Consider the following 17,190-nt stretch of genomic DNA (forward strand, 5'->3'; position numbering starts at 1 on the left):
TAAAGCGGAGGTGGGGCAAGAGATAACAAAAGAGGTGTTGATAGGACAAGGTCACAGAGAATAACTGACCAGAAGGTCATGGAGCAAAGGCAAACAGTATGTTAATGGTGTGCTGAAAGACAAAGCATTAGTACAGAGAGGATGTTAATGGACCGAAAACTGAACAGCCTGGCCCCAAGCACAAACATGAAAAAAAAAGTGGGTAGGCACAGTAGAAACAAACTAAACAAACTAAAATAAAATAAACACAAAAAATATAAAAGAGAAAAAAGAAATAACTAAAAATGAAAAAGGGGGGCCCATCATGCTCTGAAATAATTGAACTCAATTTTCAGTCCGGCAGGCTGTAGTGTGCCTAATCGGTAAATGAGATTCTGTTCCTCGCGCTTGCATTGCTGTTCACTGGAACATTGCAGCAAGCCCAGGAAAGAGATGTGGGCATGGGAGCAGGGGTGTGTGTTGAAATGGCAAGCAACCGGAAGTTCAGGATCATGCTTTCGGACTGAGCAGAGGTGTTCCGCAAAGCGGTCACCCAATCTGCGTTTGGTCTCCCCAATGTAGAGGAGACCGCATTGTGAGCAGTGAACACAGTGTACCATATTGAATGAAGCAGCAATTTACTTGTACTTCACCTGAAAGGAGTGTTTTGGGCCTTGGATAGCAAGGAGAGAGAAGGTAAATGGGCAGGTATTACACCACCTGCGATTGCAGGGGAAGGCGCCGTGGGGAGGGGATGAGGTAATGGGGTTAATGGAGGAGTGGACCAGGGTGTCGTGGAGGGAACGATCCCTTCGGAATGCTGACAGGAGAGGGGAACATGAGTTTGGTTAGTGGCATCACGCTGAAGGTGGCGGAAATGGTGGAAGATGATCCTTTGGATGTGGGGGCTGGTGGGGTGGAAAGTGAGGACAAGGGGAATCCTGTCGCGGTTCTGGCAGGGAGGGGAAGGGGTGAGGGTAGAGGTGATGGAAATGGGCCGGACACGATTGAAGGCCCTGTCAACCACAGTGGGGGGGGTATCCTCGGTTGAGGAAAAAGGAAAACATATCAGAAGCGTTGTCACGGAAGGTAGCATCAACAGAGCAGATGGGTCAGAGACGGAGAAACTGGGAGAATGGAATGGAGTCCTTACAGGAAGCAAGGTGTGAAGAAGTGTAGTCGAGGTGGCTGTGGGAGTCAGTGGGCTTATAATGAATATTAGTAGACAGCGTATCCCCAGAGATGGAGACAGAGAAGTCGAGGAAGGGAAGGGAAGTGTCGGAGATGGACCCTGTAAAGGTGAGAGAAGGGTGGAAATTAGAAGCAAAGTTGATAAAAATTTTCCAGTTCCAGGCAGGAGCACGAAATGGCACCGAACATTCCGGTACATTGATGACTGTATAGGTGCCATTCAGTCCGCTCAGTCTGAAAGCATGACCCTGAGCTTCCGGTTGCTGGCCATTTCAACACTTCCCCGCTGCTCTCATGCTCACATCTCTGTTCTGGGATTGCTGCGGTGTTCCAGTGAACATCAACGCAAGCTCAAGGAACAGCATCTCATTTACCGATTTGGCACGCTACAGCTTGCAGGACTGAACATGGAGTTCAATAATTTCAGAACATGACGGGGCCCCCTTTTTATTTTTAGTTATTTTTTCTCTTTTCTATTTTTTATGTGTTTATTTTATTTTAGTTTATTTAGTTTGTTTCTACTGTACATACCCACTGTTTTTTTTGTGTTTGTGCTTGGGGCCAGGTTGTTCCGTTTTCTGTCCATTAACACCCTCTCTGTACTAACATTTTGTCTTTCAACACACCATTAACATACTGTTTGCCTTTGCTCCATGACCTTCCGGTCAGTTATTCTCTGCGACCCGCTGCCCTATCACCACCTTCTCTTTTGTTATCTCTTGCCCCACCTCTGCTTTACTTGCTTAATACCTTTCAAATTTCTAATATTTGCCTAAGACCACCAGCTTAAAGCCACATGTAGCCAGAGACTCGAGTTGGCCATGAACTCTCAACCTGAGGAACCATATCAGGGCTTCACCATTGAACCTTGACTGGAGTATAACAAGAGAAATCTGCTACTGTGAACATAAAACAGTGAATCAGTCCTCCTCAACCTCCAGAGCTTTTCTTCAGTGGACAAAGGATTACAGGCCTGCATCATTTCAAGTCGTCACCCCAGAAAAGCAAGTGTAACAGATGACTCTTGAAATCATACAAGACCTAAACACATACTACTTTTATAAGTGCAATCTTTTCTTGAGTGTGTGTGTGTGTACCTGAATGAGTGTGAGAGTGGGTGTAGTTGCTATTATTCGGGTGTTGAATAAACATTTATCTTTCTTTTAAAACTTACGAGAAAACCTCTCATTTATCTGTTCCTGACTGATAAAATAGAGCTTTTCACACCCATTTTCTCTCGGACACACTCTCTGTATAAATGGTTTGTCTTTTACTATGGCTATTACCACTCCCTTTGCCTTTTGTTCCCTGACATTTTTGTCATTTAATCTCTCCTGCCCTCTGCCCTATCAGAGACCTTCCCTTTTGTTCTTCTTCCCACCCCTTTTCATTGCTCAAAACCTATTACATTTCTAACCTTTGCAAGTTCCGATGAAATGTCACAGACCTGAAACATTAACTCTGCTTCTCTCTCCACAGATGCTGCCAGACCTGCTGAGTATTTCCTGCACTTTTCGGTTTTTATTTCAGATCTCCAGCATCCGCAGTATTTTGCTTTTACTATCGCTAAAACAGATGATCACACTGTTGTAGGATGCTGTGTGCAAATTAGCTGCCATTTTTTATGCATTCAAGGGGTGTGGCGTGTCACTAGCAAGGCCAGCGTTTATTGTCCATCCCTAGGTGTCCTTAACTGAATGGCTTGCTAGTCTATTTCAGAGGGCAATTAATAATTAACCATATTGCTGTGGATCTGGTATCACATACAGGCCCAGACTGGGCAAGGAGGGCAGATTTCCTTCCCTAAAGGACGTGAATGAACTAGATGGATTTTTAAGACAATCTGGTAGTTTCTTGGTTACCTTTACTGATACTGGCTTTTTATTTCAGATTTATTTAATTGAATTTAAACACCCCAGCTGCTGTGGTGAGATATGAACTCGTGTATCCAGATTATTAGTACAGGCCTCTGGATTACTGGCCCAGTAGCATAACCACAATGCTACCATCTCTTGTAATTTCCTGCAGTGACCACATTTCAAAAGTACATTATTGGCTATAAAGTGCTTTGGGCCACACTGAGGTTGTGGAAGGTACAATATAAATACCATCATTGCAATGCCGTTCTACCAAACTGAGATAGGCTTACAATGCTTTGATCTCTACTAGAGCTTCCTGTCTGCTGATTTTGACTTTCTGAAGATCCTCTCTTCGAACACTGTGACTTTTCCGTCTCGTGAGGGCCTGCTCGGTGAGCTGCTCCTGGCAGCAATCCTGTAAATACCCAAGTACAGCAGGGGTAGAGATAAATACCGCAAGCAGGATGAACCAGCCAACTGCAGAACAGAAGAGAAAACAAGACACTAAATGACAAGCTACAATCTGCAAAAACAAAAAGTGTGCGTAAAATGGAGGGATGTTTACCGGTGGGGAGCGGAACATTTTCAGGCAGCCAGTGTTGGCACCAAGTACCGCCAACATGAGTTAGATGAGGAGCGAAGCACCCTCGCGCTCCACACAGGCACTCCCAGATCAGGTGGAGCACAGGTTACATGGCACCAATAACAGTAGAATTTCCAACGCCATTCTCCCAACCTCCCGCCCTGAACTCTGGAGAAAGGCCAGAAGCAGCCATTTAGGAGATTGCTTTAGAATTTCAACCAATCTTCCGCCAAAGTTACAGCGGGAGATCCCAATGTACCTTCACATCAGAACAGCTTCCCCTACAGCACCAGTGTGACATTTTCAATTCCCTACAACAGACTGGGGCCTTGTCTAGTACAGGCACAATAGGTGAAAGGCCTCCTTGTCTGCAGTAAGATTCTGTGATTAGGAACACAGGAGCAGGAGTAGGCCATTCAGCCTGTTGAGCCTGCTCTGCCATTCAATTATAATGGCTGATCATTTACCTCAACCCCACTTTCCCGCGATGTCATTAGTATCCAGATATCTATCGATTTCTGTCTTGAACATGCTCAATGATTGAGCTTCCACAGCCTTCTGGGGTAGAGAATTCCAAAGACACACTACACTGAGTGAAGAAATTCCTCATTTCAGTTTTAAATCATCTACCCCTTATTCTGAGACCATGTCCTCTGGTTCTAGACATACCAGCCAGGGGGAACATCCACCCTGTCACGCCCTGCAAGAGTTGTTTTGTAAGTTTCAATGAGATCACTCCTCATTCTTCAATTACCAATTTAGTGCCAAGTTAAGCCACTTTCATGTCCACTGAGAATTGAACTGAGTTTATCTAAATTTATTTCACATTGGAATCATACAACCAGCGCAGGAGACACACCTCCAATCTCTCTGGGTAGGACTAGGACACAAGCCTCACAGGTAAAAGGTCACCGTCCACCTACTCTCCATTCTGGAGACCACTTTAATATTAACGATTCAATTCTTACCTTCGGTAAGCGTCAGGAATAGCACGTTGAGTGTGATGCAACACAACATGGAACATTTGGGAGCTTTCCACCTGCAAAATAGTAAGCTTGATTAACAAATCTGGCAGCATCCAGCTACTATAATCCCTCTGCCTGAATTAGTAAGGGCTTTAATAATATGCCGATTTCACAGTGCATTTAGACTGTGGCGACCTGTCCAAGACTGGCAGCATTGAAGCAAAGCTGGAAACACACAGCTGATCAAATCATAGATTCCAAACCACAGGAGACCATTCAGCCCATCGTGCCTGTGCCAGCTCTCTAAAAGCGCTATTCACTTACTCCCACCACATCGCTCTGCAAATTTCTCCTTTTCATGTATATACCCAAATTCCTTTTGAAAGTTATTATTGAATTTACATCTACCACCTTTTCAGACAGTGCATTCCAGATTATAACCACTCACTGCATAAAAATAACCCTCATCTCCCCCTCTGGCTCTTTTGCCTTAAATCTGCCCTCCGGTTATTGACCTGTGTGAGGTAAACCCCCCACCCCCCACAACCTGCAAGCCCCTGACTGGAAAGACATACGCATAGTACCTGACAGTGTTGAAACAAAGGAACCAGTCCTTTCCCCAATACACAGAAGAGACCTGGTCAAACCAGTCAGTCACTTGACCACCTACTAGTCAACTGAGGGGAGTTTTAAATTAGAAAAAACAGAATTTGAACTCAGAACGCCATGTTCTCCTGGAACTGAAGCAGAACCCTCTTCGGTCTGTTTCCTTCTATCTCCTTCGCACGGAGCTGAATCTTGTGAAAACACGAGAACCTCAAAAAGAGAGAGAAAAGTCTCCTACGTGAACAAGGTTTAAGCAGAATACTGGGCCCCAACGAAATGCAAGAATTACCTACAAAAGGACTATACCCATGAGCTCAAAACACAAACAAGATATTGCCTCAAACTGTCCTACTTTATCTTTTCTTTTCTGTCCCTACCTGCATGTGCATATCGCGTGGGCAAGTCGTATATCCATACGCATGAACCGTTTGAGTTTAAGTCTAAGTTTTAATAAATTTCACTTTTCTCCTTTAAACCTGAGAAAACCTGGTGAGTTGGTCTCTTTGCCTTATTATTGATAAGCTGTGAATGAGGATTCACAAAGGGGGAGCTCAAAACACAATGTGTTTAAAAATTAAACCCAGTTACAATAAGACCAGGTAAAGACAGCCAAAGACCCCTAGACACATTTCGGCACGTGGTCATAACAACCTGCCAATGGAAACAGTTTCTCCTTATTTATCAAAACCTTTTCATAATTTTGAACATCTCTATTAAATGTCCTCTTAACCTTCTCTGCTGTAATGAGATACAAGATTAGTCGAGGTTCCAGTTCATTATCCATTGATTCCGCATTGTAAACTGCATTGATGGGGACATCTGGCTGGAAGACAGGGGAGGAAATTTAATGGCAGATATCTAGACTCTCAACTAGAAGCTTTTGCTCATTACCCTCTCAAAATGGAAAAAAAAAGAACTACCTGATGCCGTGTCCTGCTCTGTGGCACCTTAATAGCCTCCTGACTTTCCTATGCAATACAGGCCTTTAAATTTAAATAATGCCAGAAAATACTACAAATATAAATTTATCAAAGTTGGAGAAACACCAGGAGAAAAAGTATTTATACATCTAAACATTGAAAATTGGTGTCTTGCTGCTCATAAAAAATATATTCACTAATGATATTTCTGGGATATAATTTACTCACATCAACATTTAACGGACACTCAGATGCATCAGGTAGGGAAGGAAAATCAAATACAATACATTACGATGTCCATCAATCCAAGAAATCCTGCAGGTAATTGATCAGGTTCCACCAGAAAACTCAAGATTTTATTTACTTTAAGGTCCATTCATGCTGTAGCTGCAACATCAGTGGAAAGTGGTTTCAATGGCAAAGTGTAGATAAAGTGGATTTTATTTACGCAACGAGTTGTGATCTGGAATGCGCTGCCTGAAAGGTCAGTGGAAGCAGATTTAATCTAGCGACTTTCAAAGGGGATTGGATCTATAATTGAAAAGGAAATATTTGTGGGGCTATGGGGAAAGAGCAGGGACGGTGGGACTAATTGGATATCTCTTTCAAAGAGCCAGTCCAGGCACAATGGGCCGAATGACCTCCTTCTGTGCTGTATGATTCTATAATTATGGTATGAATGTAGTTTAAATCTGGAGTCAGGCCCAATCTAACCCCACAGCAAAACAGAGTTGGATTCCCTGGAAGGTGCAGACTCAGACCTCTCTCGAGTTAGTTTGGGCTATGACACCTGACTTACACTCTAAGTTTAACCCCAGTGCAAAACCAAAAATGCCCCAGTCCTCAGATTTCTGTCCCTTTGTGATAAGATTCTGTATTTGTTGACATACTGGCGCATTTCTTTGTACAGAGCAACGGAAACAATGGTTTCAGCAAATTGTAAGTTTTCTTCTCGTTAGGTAACTTTTAGAACTGGGGATCCTCAGGACTGCCAATATTTGCAAATGGATTCTTAGAACAGTGATAAGTGCTGGGGTCCCTGAGAGCACTTCCATGTGTGTCCAGAATGGGTCACAGGGAGTCCCACACACGGAGAAGTTTGCTTCTTTAAAACATGCGTGGAATTTAGAAGCTGGCAAGCTGCTTTATTTAAGAAGCTCTGACAAGTGGCTGCGAGGAATTTTCCACTTTCCTCTCATTGTCAGGAGGAACAAAAAACAGGAATTCGCCATATGAGAAAACATAAGTATAGGAAATCAGTCCCACACCGAGTGCGGGAACGGAATACAACAAAGCAGAAGCAATACCATCGAAGGCAAAGTCACTGGCTGAACCCAGCAGTATATAAACATCAGTGACGAGCCATTCTCTTAGCTAAAGATTTTACAGATTTCATTAAGACACTGGTATATTAAATTAAATTATTGTTCATAATTCATTTGAACATTATGTTCAAGGCATTATTTTATTTTGTCTGATTGTTCCCTCCTCTGTTTTAACTCCTGCTGTTACATAAGTGCCTACTGCCTTTAAGCTCCATGTGAGCCTAGAGTGAGTGTTGGTAAGGTTCCTGATCATGGGAAATCATCAGTGCCTGATTCCCATATAATTCATCATCAACACACACACACACCCTCACGAGCAACAGAAAAGAGTGAGTGAGAAAACACACATGCAAAATATAGCACGTGCACACAAGACAGATGAGAGACAGAGACGAGAGATAGACATCTGAGGGGTCTGACAAGGGCCTTCGTTTAATGTCTCATCTAAAAGGCAGCACCTTTAACAATGCAGCACTCCCTCAATACTGCACCAAGTGTCAGCCTAGCTTTTGTGCTAGAGTCTTTGAAGTGGGATTTGAACACACAACCTTCTGACGCAGAGGAGAGAGTGCTACTCGCTTAGCCACAGCTACTGAACAATCAGGGAAAACAGTATAAACATTCTAAACCCACATTACTGATGTCTTAAACTGCCTCCAACCACAATGGAATATAAAGCAATATCATTAAAATAAAGTGTCCAACACCTATCTGGTCCATCACACCTCACATACCAGAATCACTCTTGATTAAGATGCAAATCATGCAGAAAAATAAAATCAGTCCCTTGATACTGTGCGCTTCTGTCCTGGAGCCTGAAATTTACAAGGATTTCCAACCGCCACAGTTCCTTCACTGGCCTGAAACCTTCACTTTATTTCTTTCCCCTTCGATGCTGTCTGGCCTGCTGAGTGTTTCCAGTATTTTCTGTTTAGATTTCAGATTTCCAGCATCTGTAGTATTATGCCTAATCGCTAACAATTTGTTTACTGAACAATTCTATTTTGTGACCTTATGAACATACAGCTCTTTAACACAATACTACATTGTACACTAAATGGTACATAAACTCATGTTCTTACTAAAAGCAGCATCGCATCCAATTTACCGTAAACAATGCCGAATCCTTCATTTACTTTTTAAAAGATCAGCTATATTCACATACAAAGGATCTTGTCATCACTGAACAATTAGTTGATGCTTCCAAAGTCTGCGGAATTAGCACATTCCCCAAAACAATTCACATCTTCAACTGCAAAACCTGGCTGTCACATTCATGTACATAAGTGAATATGATCCAAAGGGTCTTTCATTAGTTGTGAAGCACCTTGGGACATGAAAGGCGCTACAGAAATGCAAGTTCTACCTCCCCTCTTTCTTCAAAATTTCTGTAATCTCCATTCCTAAACTGAGGATGCAGGTAAACCAATAGGAGTGCCCCAAAACTTTGTCGGATCAGAGTTAGCAGATCTCAGCAGGGATGGTGTGGGATTGCTATAATTGGGCTCAGTGTAGGTACAGGGACAGAAAGGAATCAGCAAGGCTCCTGCTCCCTCAGTGCTATTTACAACGCCTGCTAAAACTGTGTGGGCGTGAATATTAGGTCACCTGTGAGATTAAGAGATATGGGGTGATTTGACAGCGTCATAAAATGACTGGCTTTCTCCTTTAAAAAAAATTCTCAACACTTCTGAAAGTCAAGCGCAGCATCTGCACACTCTATGCACGAAACACTAAGATACAAGTGAGGACGGGGATTGGGTGGTAATCAGTTTCTTAGAACACTATTGTTTTTTAATGTATGGGGCTTGGGTTCAAATCCAACCCAAACAAATGGTATGAAAGTACCCTCTGTCAGACAGTTGGAAGGGTTTAAGCAAAGTGAGCTTGAGGCAGTCTGAAACCAATTCAAACTAAGTGGAAAGTTATAAAACTACTTGTAATTCTGAAATACTAACACTCTCATTGGAGGGCCAACATTGGACAAATCCTTTAATGTTGAGGGCTGAGATGTAAAATGAGGAAATTATTCTCATATTAACTCAAATTATTCTTCATATTAACAACTGCTGTCCTATATCACGAAACTGTTTTTTCTCCTCTGTTTAAAACAGTATGCCTTCAAGACTCTCTTTAAAAACAGTGTGCCTTTAAGATTAAGCACAGTGTGCCAGCAGCTGCACCTGTTTCCCAGGCCACAGCAGGAGAGAGGTCACATGATGTACTGTAACTTTTAACTGTGGATAAAGATGGGTTTCAACCAGTTTGAACTAGCGTCCGGCGAAGCGTGCTCTGAAGTAAGAAGCTGTCTATTTTTCTTAGCCGAAAATCTACATTGAGTTACAGGCTGTGTTATGGCCCAAGGAGAGAAAAAACCTTGGAAAAAGAACGTTTGCCTTCAAGAGGGAGTATGTTATTTGTTTGGGTTTGCTGGAAGTCTCAGTAAAGTTTCGACTTAAAAACTACCAATTTTAGAATCCAAATAGATCTGTGGCTATACTCCTTGTTAAAAGAACTGTGTGACATCTGCTGCAACCAAAGTGCTTCGAATGTCCATCTATTAAAAGATTGTTTCGTCTAATTCACCTGGAGGCTTCAAGTGGCATCTGATTGTTCTAATCTGGGACACCTCACCAACCAGGACGTAACTCACCAGGACTCACAACCCAGCTACTTATTTTATTCTGAAGAAATAGAGACAGAGTTATACAGCACAAAAACAGGCCCTTTGGCCCATTGTGTCTGTGCCGGCCATCAAGCACCTAACTATTCTAATCCCATTTTCTAGCACTTGGCCCGTAGCAATGGCGTTTCAAGTGCTCATCTAAATACTTCTTAAATGTTGTGAGGGTTCCTGCCTCTACCACCCCTTCAGGCAGTGTGTTCCAGTATACTATTTTTAAAACTGGTTAACCGTTGGTTTTTGAATGTATGTCTGTGTGCATTAGGGTTAAGAGAAAATAAGTTATAAAGCCTTTAGATATAAATTTATCTTAATAGTGTTTAAGATTCAGTTTATTAATAAATAGTTAATTTGTTGCTGTTTAAGGCTTGGTCTGTTTTATTCTGGGGGTTACTAAAGTGTTTAATCTGGCTAATTTCCAGTAGGTGGGAAAACTTTAACTTAATGCTGCGACCTGTGGTGTATTGGGACTGAATTGACAGTACATTACTCCCGCCTCGGTCGTAACACCTAAATGGTGTCCCAAATCATTTATATATACACCAGAATTCCCCTACCAGAAGTTTACTGTACAAATCCGAAGGGTTCAAGGTTCTTTATGAATGCAGACACACTCACATAAACTTCAATCAAATCATGGGTGTATAAGATATTAAGGGGCAATGATAGAAATAAACTATTTCTTCTCTTTAGGGAGTCTAGGCCTAGGGGACATAGCCTCCAAATTAGAGCCAGATCTTTCAGGAATTAAGTTATGAAACACTTTTACATGCAAAAGGTGTTAGAAGTTTGGAACTCTCTTCAGCAAACACCTGTTAATGCTGGGTCAACTGTTAATTTAAAATCTGAGATTGATCAATTTTTGTTAACCAAAGGTATGAAGGGATGTGGGGAATTAAACTGGGGAGCTTCCCAGCAGGCATGCCTCACTGATTCACTGCAACAACGAACCGAGGTAGCTGAGATATGTAGCATTATATTTAGAAAAGAAGCTAAGTGTGAAGACATTATTGAGATATTCCCAAAGAAGACTTTTAAACAAGATTGAGACAGATAAAAAGAGGCTAGTTGACCCATCTTAACTCATCCATCCAGTAAGGAAATACAGATTCAGCCCATAAAATTAATGGATTTTGGTTTGGCAAGGGTGTTATAAGTTACAGAACCAAAAATGCTGTTAAGATGCAGATCAACCATTATCTAGTTGAATGGAGGAACAGGCTCGAAGGGCTGAATGGTCTACTCCTATGTTCCCTCAATCCCCCTCACACCCATTGATACTGTCCAATTGAATGACTTTCCCTGGTAACTTATTTCACAACTCCATTAGCCTTTGATAAAAATGATGCCGGCTTCCCTTACTTCCTAATTTTTAAACTCGTGCTGCTGGTATTTAAAACATGAACAATTTATTTGCAAGTATGACCAACCATAGCAACAGAATTCTTGCGCAACCAGTTCCCTGATCAGTCAGCTGATTATGACAGTGAAAAGTTGAGCAAGTCATACATAATCAAGGTAATTCCTGGCTCTATCCCTGATCTGAGGTGACAAGAGGGAGCATGTTGTAATGGGAAGACAATAGGGTTGGAACTCTGATCAAGTGTGACAAAGGACCTCCATCACTTAACTGAAGCCAACTGTCAACAGCCTATTTAAAAAGACAAAAGAACACTTGAGGACGTGAATATTGATTACATAGAATTTGTACGTAAAGAATGGAAAGAGAACCTGTTTCTGCCAAAGGAGGAATGTTGGCCAGGACACAAGTAGAACATCACATTCCTCTTTGAGTAATATTATGGGATCATCAATGTCCACCTAAGCAGGTAAATGGGGCACAGGTTCAATGTTTCATCCAGAGGTCAACACTGGAGTACTGCCTCAATAATACACAACCTTCTGACTCGATAAGGAGAGTATTACTGTCATGCTAGGCCCCCACCTGTCAAGAATGAGGCACATTAATTTTGTCATGAACATTGATTTTAAACTGTTACTGGAATGAAGAAAGGACTTGTTAAACAGAACAGCTGTGGCTGAAAAAGACATTTGCATATTGACAGTGATTGGAAGGACAAAGGACCATTCCCTGACACATTCAACCTACAATGGACCTTGATCACCAGGTATTGTGTGTAAGAGGAGCGTTCCAGAGACTGCTAAGGTGATACAATCCAAGACACAGTCAGATCAGTTAGTCATATGACTAAGCTGCTAGGCAACCTGGGTTTTTCTAAATTGTACAAACAGTTTGAACTCAAAAAGACTGTTTGCTCTTGGATTGAGAAGATCTCTCCTGTCTGCTCCCATCTCTCTCTCACAAGCCTCTGAATCCACTGACGACACATGAACCCCAAGAGAGAAAAGTCTCCTACAGCGAACAAGGTTTAAGAATAATACTGGGCCCCAACAAAAAGCAAGATCTACCTACAATCAAGGACTCTACAGTGAGCTCGAAGAACCGTAACAAAAACTCTTCAGATATTGCCTCAAACTTTTGCACTTTACTTCTTCTGCTCTGTTCTGTCTCGATCTGCATGTGTGTATCACATGTGCATGCTAGCGAGGGTGCGTCGTGTATCTGTAGGCATTAACAGAATTAGAGTTTAAGTTTAATAAACCTAAGAAAACCTGTATGTGCTGGTTTCTTTGCCTTATAATTGGAAAGCAGTGAACAAGGATTCACCTAGGGGGAGCTGAAAACATGGTGTGTTTAAAATGTTACGGTAAGACCAGGTGAAGGCTGAGAGGGACACCTTTCTCACCTGGTCATAACAATTAACAACTAGACAAACGTAGTGCACAAACACAGGCTCTCAAACACTTGTGTAGTGGTGTGAAACCTTGCTCTGCCCATTACTGCTCACCTGCAAGAATAGACCCATCATTCCATTAAATAGAAGAAACTGTCCCTCACTGAAAAAAGGCATTCCAAGGTGCAGCTAACAGTAGATGTCCTCCCTGTCAAACAGACTAGTACACACAACTGGAACTGCCTGGAACTGATGGCACGTAATGCCATGAAAATGCAAGCCTACGAATAGACACTGGAAACAAAGTTAAACGTGGGATATTGGCACACTGCCTTGCTTCTATGTCCAATGCCCTGAACATCTCCCATCCCCTGTGTGAGTGACATACAGCTGACAAGGGTAGAGAATCGGCATGTTCAGTTTTGGAAAGCAAACATCCAGAAAACTCAGAGGACTGAAGATGATTATCACTTGTCTATCAAAGCTAAGCTACAGAAGTGCCTCGACAAAATTCACCACTAATTACAGTTCATCTGACAATCATTAACTATACTGCGAGCAGCACAATTCACTTCAGTACGTCTCTCATGTTCTAACCAAAATACCGAACTATTTGTAAACATTGAATTAACTCCACTATAGTTAATTTACTATAAATTTCAGAACTGCAAACAATAAGAAAATATGAGCATAAGAAATAGGAGCAGGAGTGGGCCCTTCAAGGCTGCTCCACTATTCAACAAGATCATGGCTGATCTTCTACCTCAACTGCACCCTCCTGTACGATTCCATATAGCACAGAATAGAATTATGTCATATCTCTTAATTCCCTTAGTACCCAAAAACGTATCAGTCTCGGTGTTGAATATATTCAACAACTGAGCATCCATAGTTCTCTGGGGTAGAGAATTCCAAAGATTCACAACCCTTTGAGTGAAGAAATTTCTCCTCATCTTAGTTCTAAATGGCCAATCCCTTATTCTGAGACTGTGGCCCCATATTCTAGATTCCCCAGCCAAGCAAAGTATTTTCTCAACACTGTACTATTTTCCAGCAATCTAGAAATATGAAATGCACTGTCATTGAGGCGGTTTTTAAAAAATCCTTTCTTGGGAGGTGGGTGTCACTGGCAAGGCCAGCATTTGTTGACAGCTGAGTGTCTTGCTAGGCTATTTCAGAAGGCAGTTAAGAGTCAACCACATTGCTGTGGTTCTGGAGTCACATGTAGATCAGACTGGGTAAGGACAGCAGATTTCATTCCCTAAAGAACACTGGAGAACCAGATGGGTTTTTAAGACAATCGATGATAGTTTCATGGTGCCATTACTGAGACTAGTTTTCAATTACAGATTTTTATTTTATTAATTAATTGAATTTAAATTCCACCAGCTACCATGGTGAGATTTGAACCCATATCCTCAGGGCGTTAGCCTGGGCTTCTGCATTGCTCGTTCAGTGACATTGCCACTACACCACTATCTCCCTCAAGGGTGGCACAAATTGCTTGGACTAGCCAGTTTAAACAAATAAGATTAGATTACAATTGACATTCATTTATTGTCTACTGTCCTTCTCAAGTCTGTGGTGACTTTCTCATTTATATAGCAACTTTCATATCTTCAAGACAATCCAAGGTGCTTCCCACTCTTGCTGCTTCCCCCCAGTACAATATATACTTTCAGAGCTCAAATCCTGAAATGCACATAGCCTGGTCATGTGCTAACAAATTTGGTTCAAACACCTCAAGCTACATCACAACACACTACGCAGCCAAATCCTCTTACTATTTCAGGATCCAAATCCTCTTACCATTCCAAGGCATGGACAACTGGCTTATAAATTGCATTGAACTAATTTAATCATGAGATTCTGGCATCATAAACTGGCAGTAAAGGTAGTGCGCAAAATACAGACCAGCAGAACACAGAGGTTACATGGAAGCCCTATAGAGATGTTCAAGAAGATGGAGTCTAAACATTTTTGTCTGTGCTTACAACACACAGAACATAGTGTGATTCAATTCACCAGTCAGTTGTGCATGACAGCAAGATTAAAACAGGCAAGGCTCTGACTCTTGACAAGAGAATCGGACCTCAGCCTTCCAAATACCAAACCTACCATATCCCCCACAACATCCATTAGCATCGGGCTATCATGTAAATGCATCAACCATTTGGGTATCCGCCTCAGCTCAGTGGGTAGTACTCCCACCTCTGACTCAGGTCATGCATGCGTTCAAGTATCACTCCAGAAACCTGAACACAAAATCTAGGCAGACACTCCAGAGAAGTACTGAAGGAAAGTTGCACTGTCGGAGGTGCCATTTTTCTGACGAGATGTTAAACCGAGGCCCTGTCTGCCCTCTCAGGTGGACATAAAAGATCTCATGGAGCTATTCAAGGAAGAGCAGAAGCGCTCCCTCTGGTGTCTTGGCTGATATTTATCCCTCAGCCAACATCACAAAACCAGATTATCTTGTCATTATCATTTCATTGTTTGTGGAACCTTAATGTGCCTAAATTGGCTGTCACGTTTCCACAGTTCACTGAAAAAGTATTTCACTGATTAAAATGCTTTGGGACGTCATGAGGATGTGAAAGGAGCTACATAAATGCAAGTTCTTTCTTTCCTGCTAACTAGTTCCAGGTAACGATCAGCCTTTTCTTCTCAAAACAAAATGCTTTTTATACCTTATAATCCTTGAACGAATCAAAAAGTTAAGCAGCATGAAGAGACAAATCTAAAAGATCTGCAAAGATAAGCCACACAGAAGTAGTAGGTATATGTAGCATATACCACTGAGGGAATTGGGAGGGGGGTATTTTAAAAAAGCATTACCACCAGCCAATAAATTATACACTATATCTTATTCTGTAAAATACTATTATACAGCCACAAAAATAAAACTTCTAATTTGATTCTTGATATTACACCCATCACATTTACAATTCCAGAATTAAACTTCTCTAAAATGATTAGATACAATCCTCAAAGCTAACAATGTTTAACTGTGCTGAAAGCGATCAACAAACTATTTTCTGTTAGTAAACAAAATTTGCTTCAAAACACATCACTCTGTGATGAAAAATTTCACTTTCACCCAACAACTTGTTCATTTTGGGCTCCTTGCTTTGGTCCTGCCCACACACACAAGAAATACCGTTCCCTTTAATTTACTGAAGAAGGAAAAGCCGCCAGACAGCAAATACCAAGAACCAATGGCAGACTGTCAAGTTAAAACAGCAGAAAACGAAAAACACACCTGATTAAATACTTCACCACCTCCCAGAAGTCGTACAGCGGCTCTGCGAAGAACTCCAGCCTCTTGAAAGCCACTACCAGGCTGAGGAGGTCGAAGGTCTGAGGGGGTTTGGGCCTGGACTTGAGCTCCACTGTGGAGTTGGTCTCTGGCTCAGGGAGGGGGCTGCTGGCAGTGAGGGAAGAGCTACTAGTGTAGGTGATGGTGGTGGTAGGAGGGCTACTAGCAGAGTTCCTCCTCTCACCACTGTCTGCTCCAGCAACCTCCCAGGTAGGAACATTGCTCAAACCAGGTTGCATAGCTCCAAATATATATGTAGATATATTTAAATATAAATGTGTCTGATATTCAAATATGTGTTTGTATCTATCCAAATAATAGATGTTGCTATAATTATTTTAAATAAAATTGAGGTACAACTGCTGCAAAGATACTACTCTCCAGTCTATGAACACAATGCTAAACTGGGGTGGGGGTCACTGAGGGGTCACCACGTTGCTAGGAGACGGGGTCGGTGGTGGCCATGACATTACACTCCGGTAAGTCTCACCGGTCGCCGCTACTTTCTCTCCCGTTGTCTCTGGTACCGGTGCACTGATGTTACCGAGTGTTGTTAACACCTTCCAGTGCTTCCCCGAACGCCCCGGTACGATGTTTCTCCGTCCTCCCTTTCCCTCAGCCAACCACCGCCGCCTCCGTGCGGCCCCACCCCGGCACAGGCCAGAGCAATCGAGCTCCCGCTCGCTCATCGACGTACGGTAGCGCGATGAGGTCATGCGTTGGGCAACTTGGCATGGTTCCATAGTGGTTATGTTACCAGACTAGCAAAGCAGAGGCGAATGCTCTGGAGATATGATTTCAAGGGCAGCTGGGGAATTTAGTTAATTAAATAAATCTGCCATTTAAAAAAAAACTAGTGTCAGTAACGGCAACTATGAAACTGCTGGATTGTCATTAAAAACCCATCTGGGTCACTAATACTTATGGAAGGCTATCTTCTAAGAAACAATAGAGGTAGACTGCGTGTATTCTAAAGGTCACCAACTACTGGGAAAGATATAGAG

General features: G+C 42.2%; 1 protein-coding gene across 3 annotated transcripts in view; it reads right to left on the reverse strand.

Annotated features, from left to right (window-relative positions):
• Window positions 1–16,837, reverse strand: part of zfyve27 (zinc finger, FYVE domain containing 27) — a 186,708-nt gene extending 169,871 nt beyond the window's left edge. For all 3 annotated transcript variants that reach the window (XM_068053128.1, XM_068053127.1, XM_068053129.1), the window contains exons 1-3: window positions 16,130–16,837; window positions 4,581–4,651; window positions 3,320–3,506 (exon numbers count right to left, since the gene is read on the reverse strand). In XM_068053128.1, the coding sequence (XP_067909229.1) occupies window positions 3,320–3,506; window positions 4,581–4,651; window positions 16,130–16,425 (554 nt within the window). In that variant the 5' untranslated portion in view covers window positions 16,426–16,837. The remainder of the gene's footprint in view (window positions 1–3,319; window positions 3,507–4,580; window positions 4,652–16,129) is intronic.
• Between the last annotated feature and the right edge of the window lie 353 nt (window positions 16,838–17,190).

The sequence above is a fragment of the Heterodontus francisci genome, chromosome 20, assembly GCF_036365525.1.
Source record: "Heterodontus francisci isolate sHetFra1 chromosome 20, sHetFra1.hap1, whole genome shotgun sequence".
NCBI lineage: Eukaryota > Metazoa > Chordata > Chondrichthyes > Heterodontiformes > Heterodontidae > Heterodontus > Heterodontus francisci.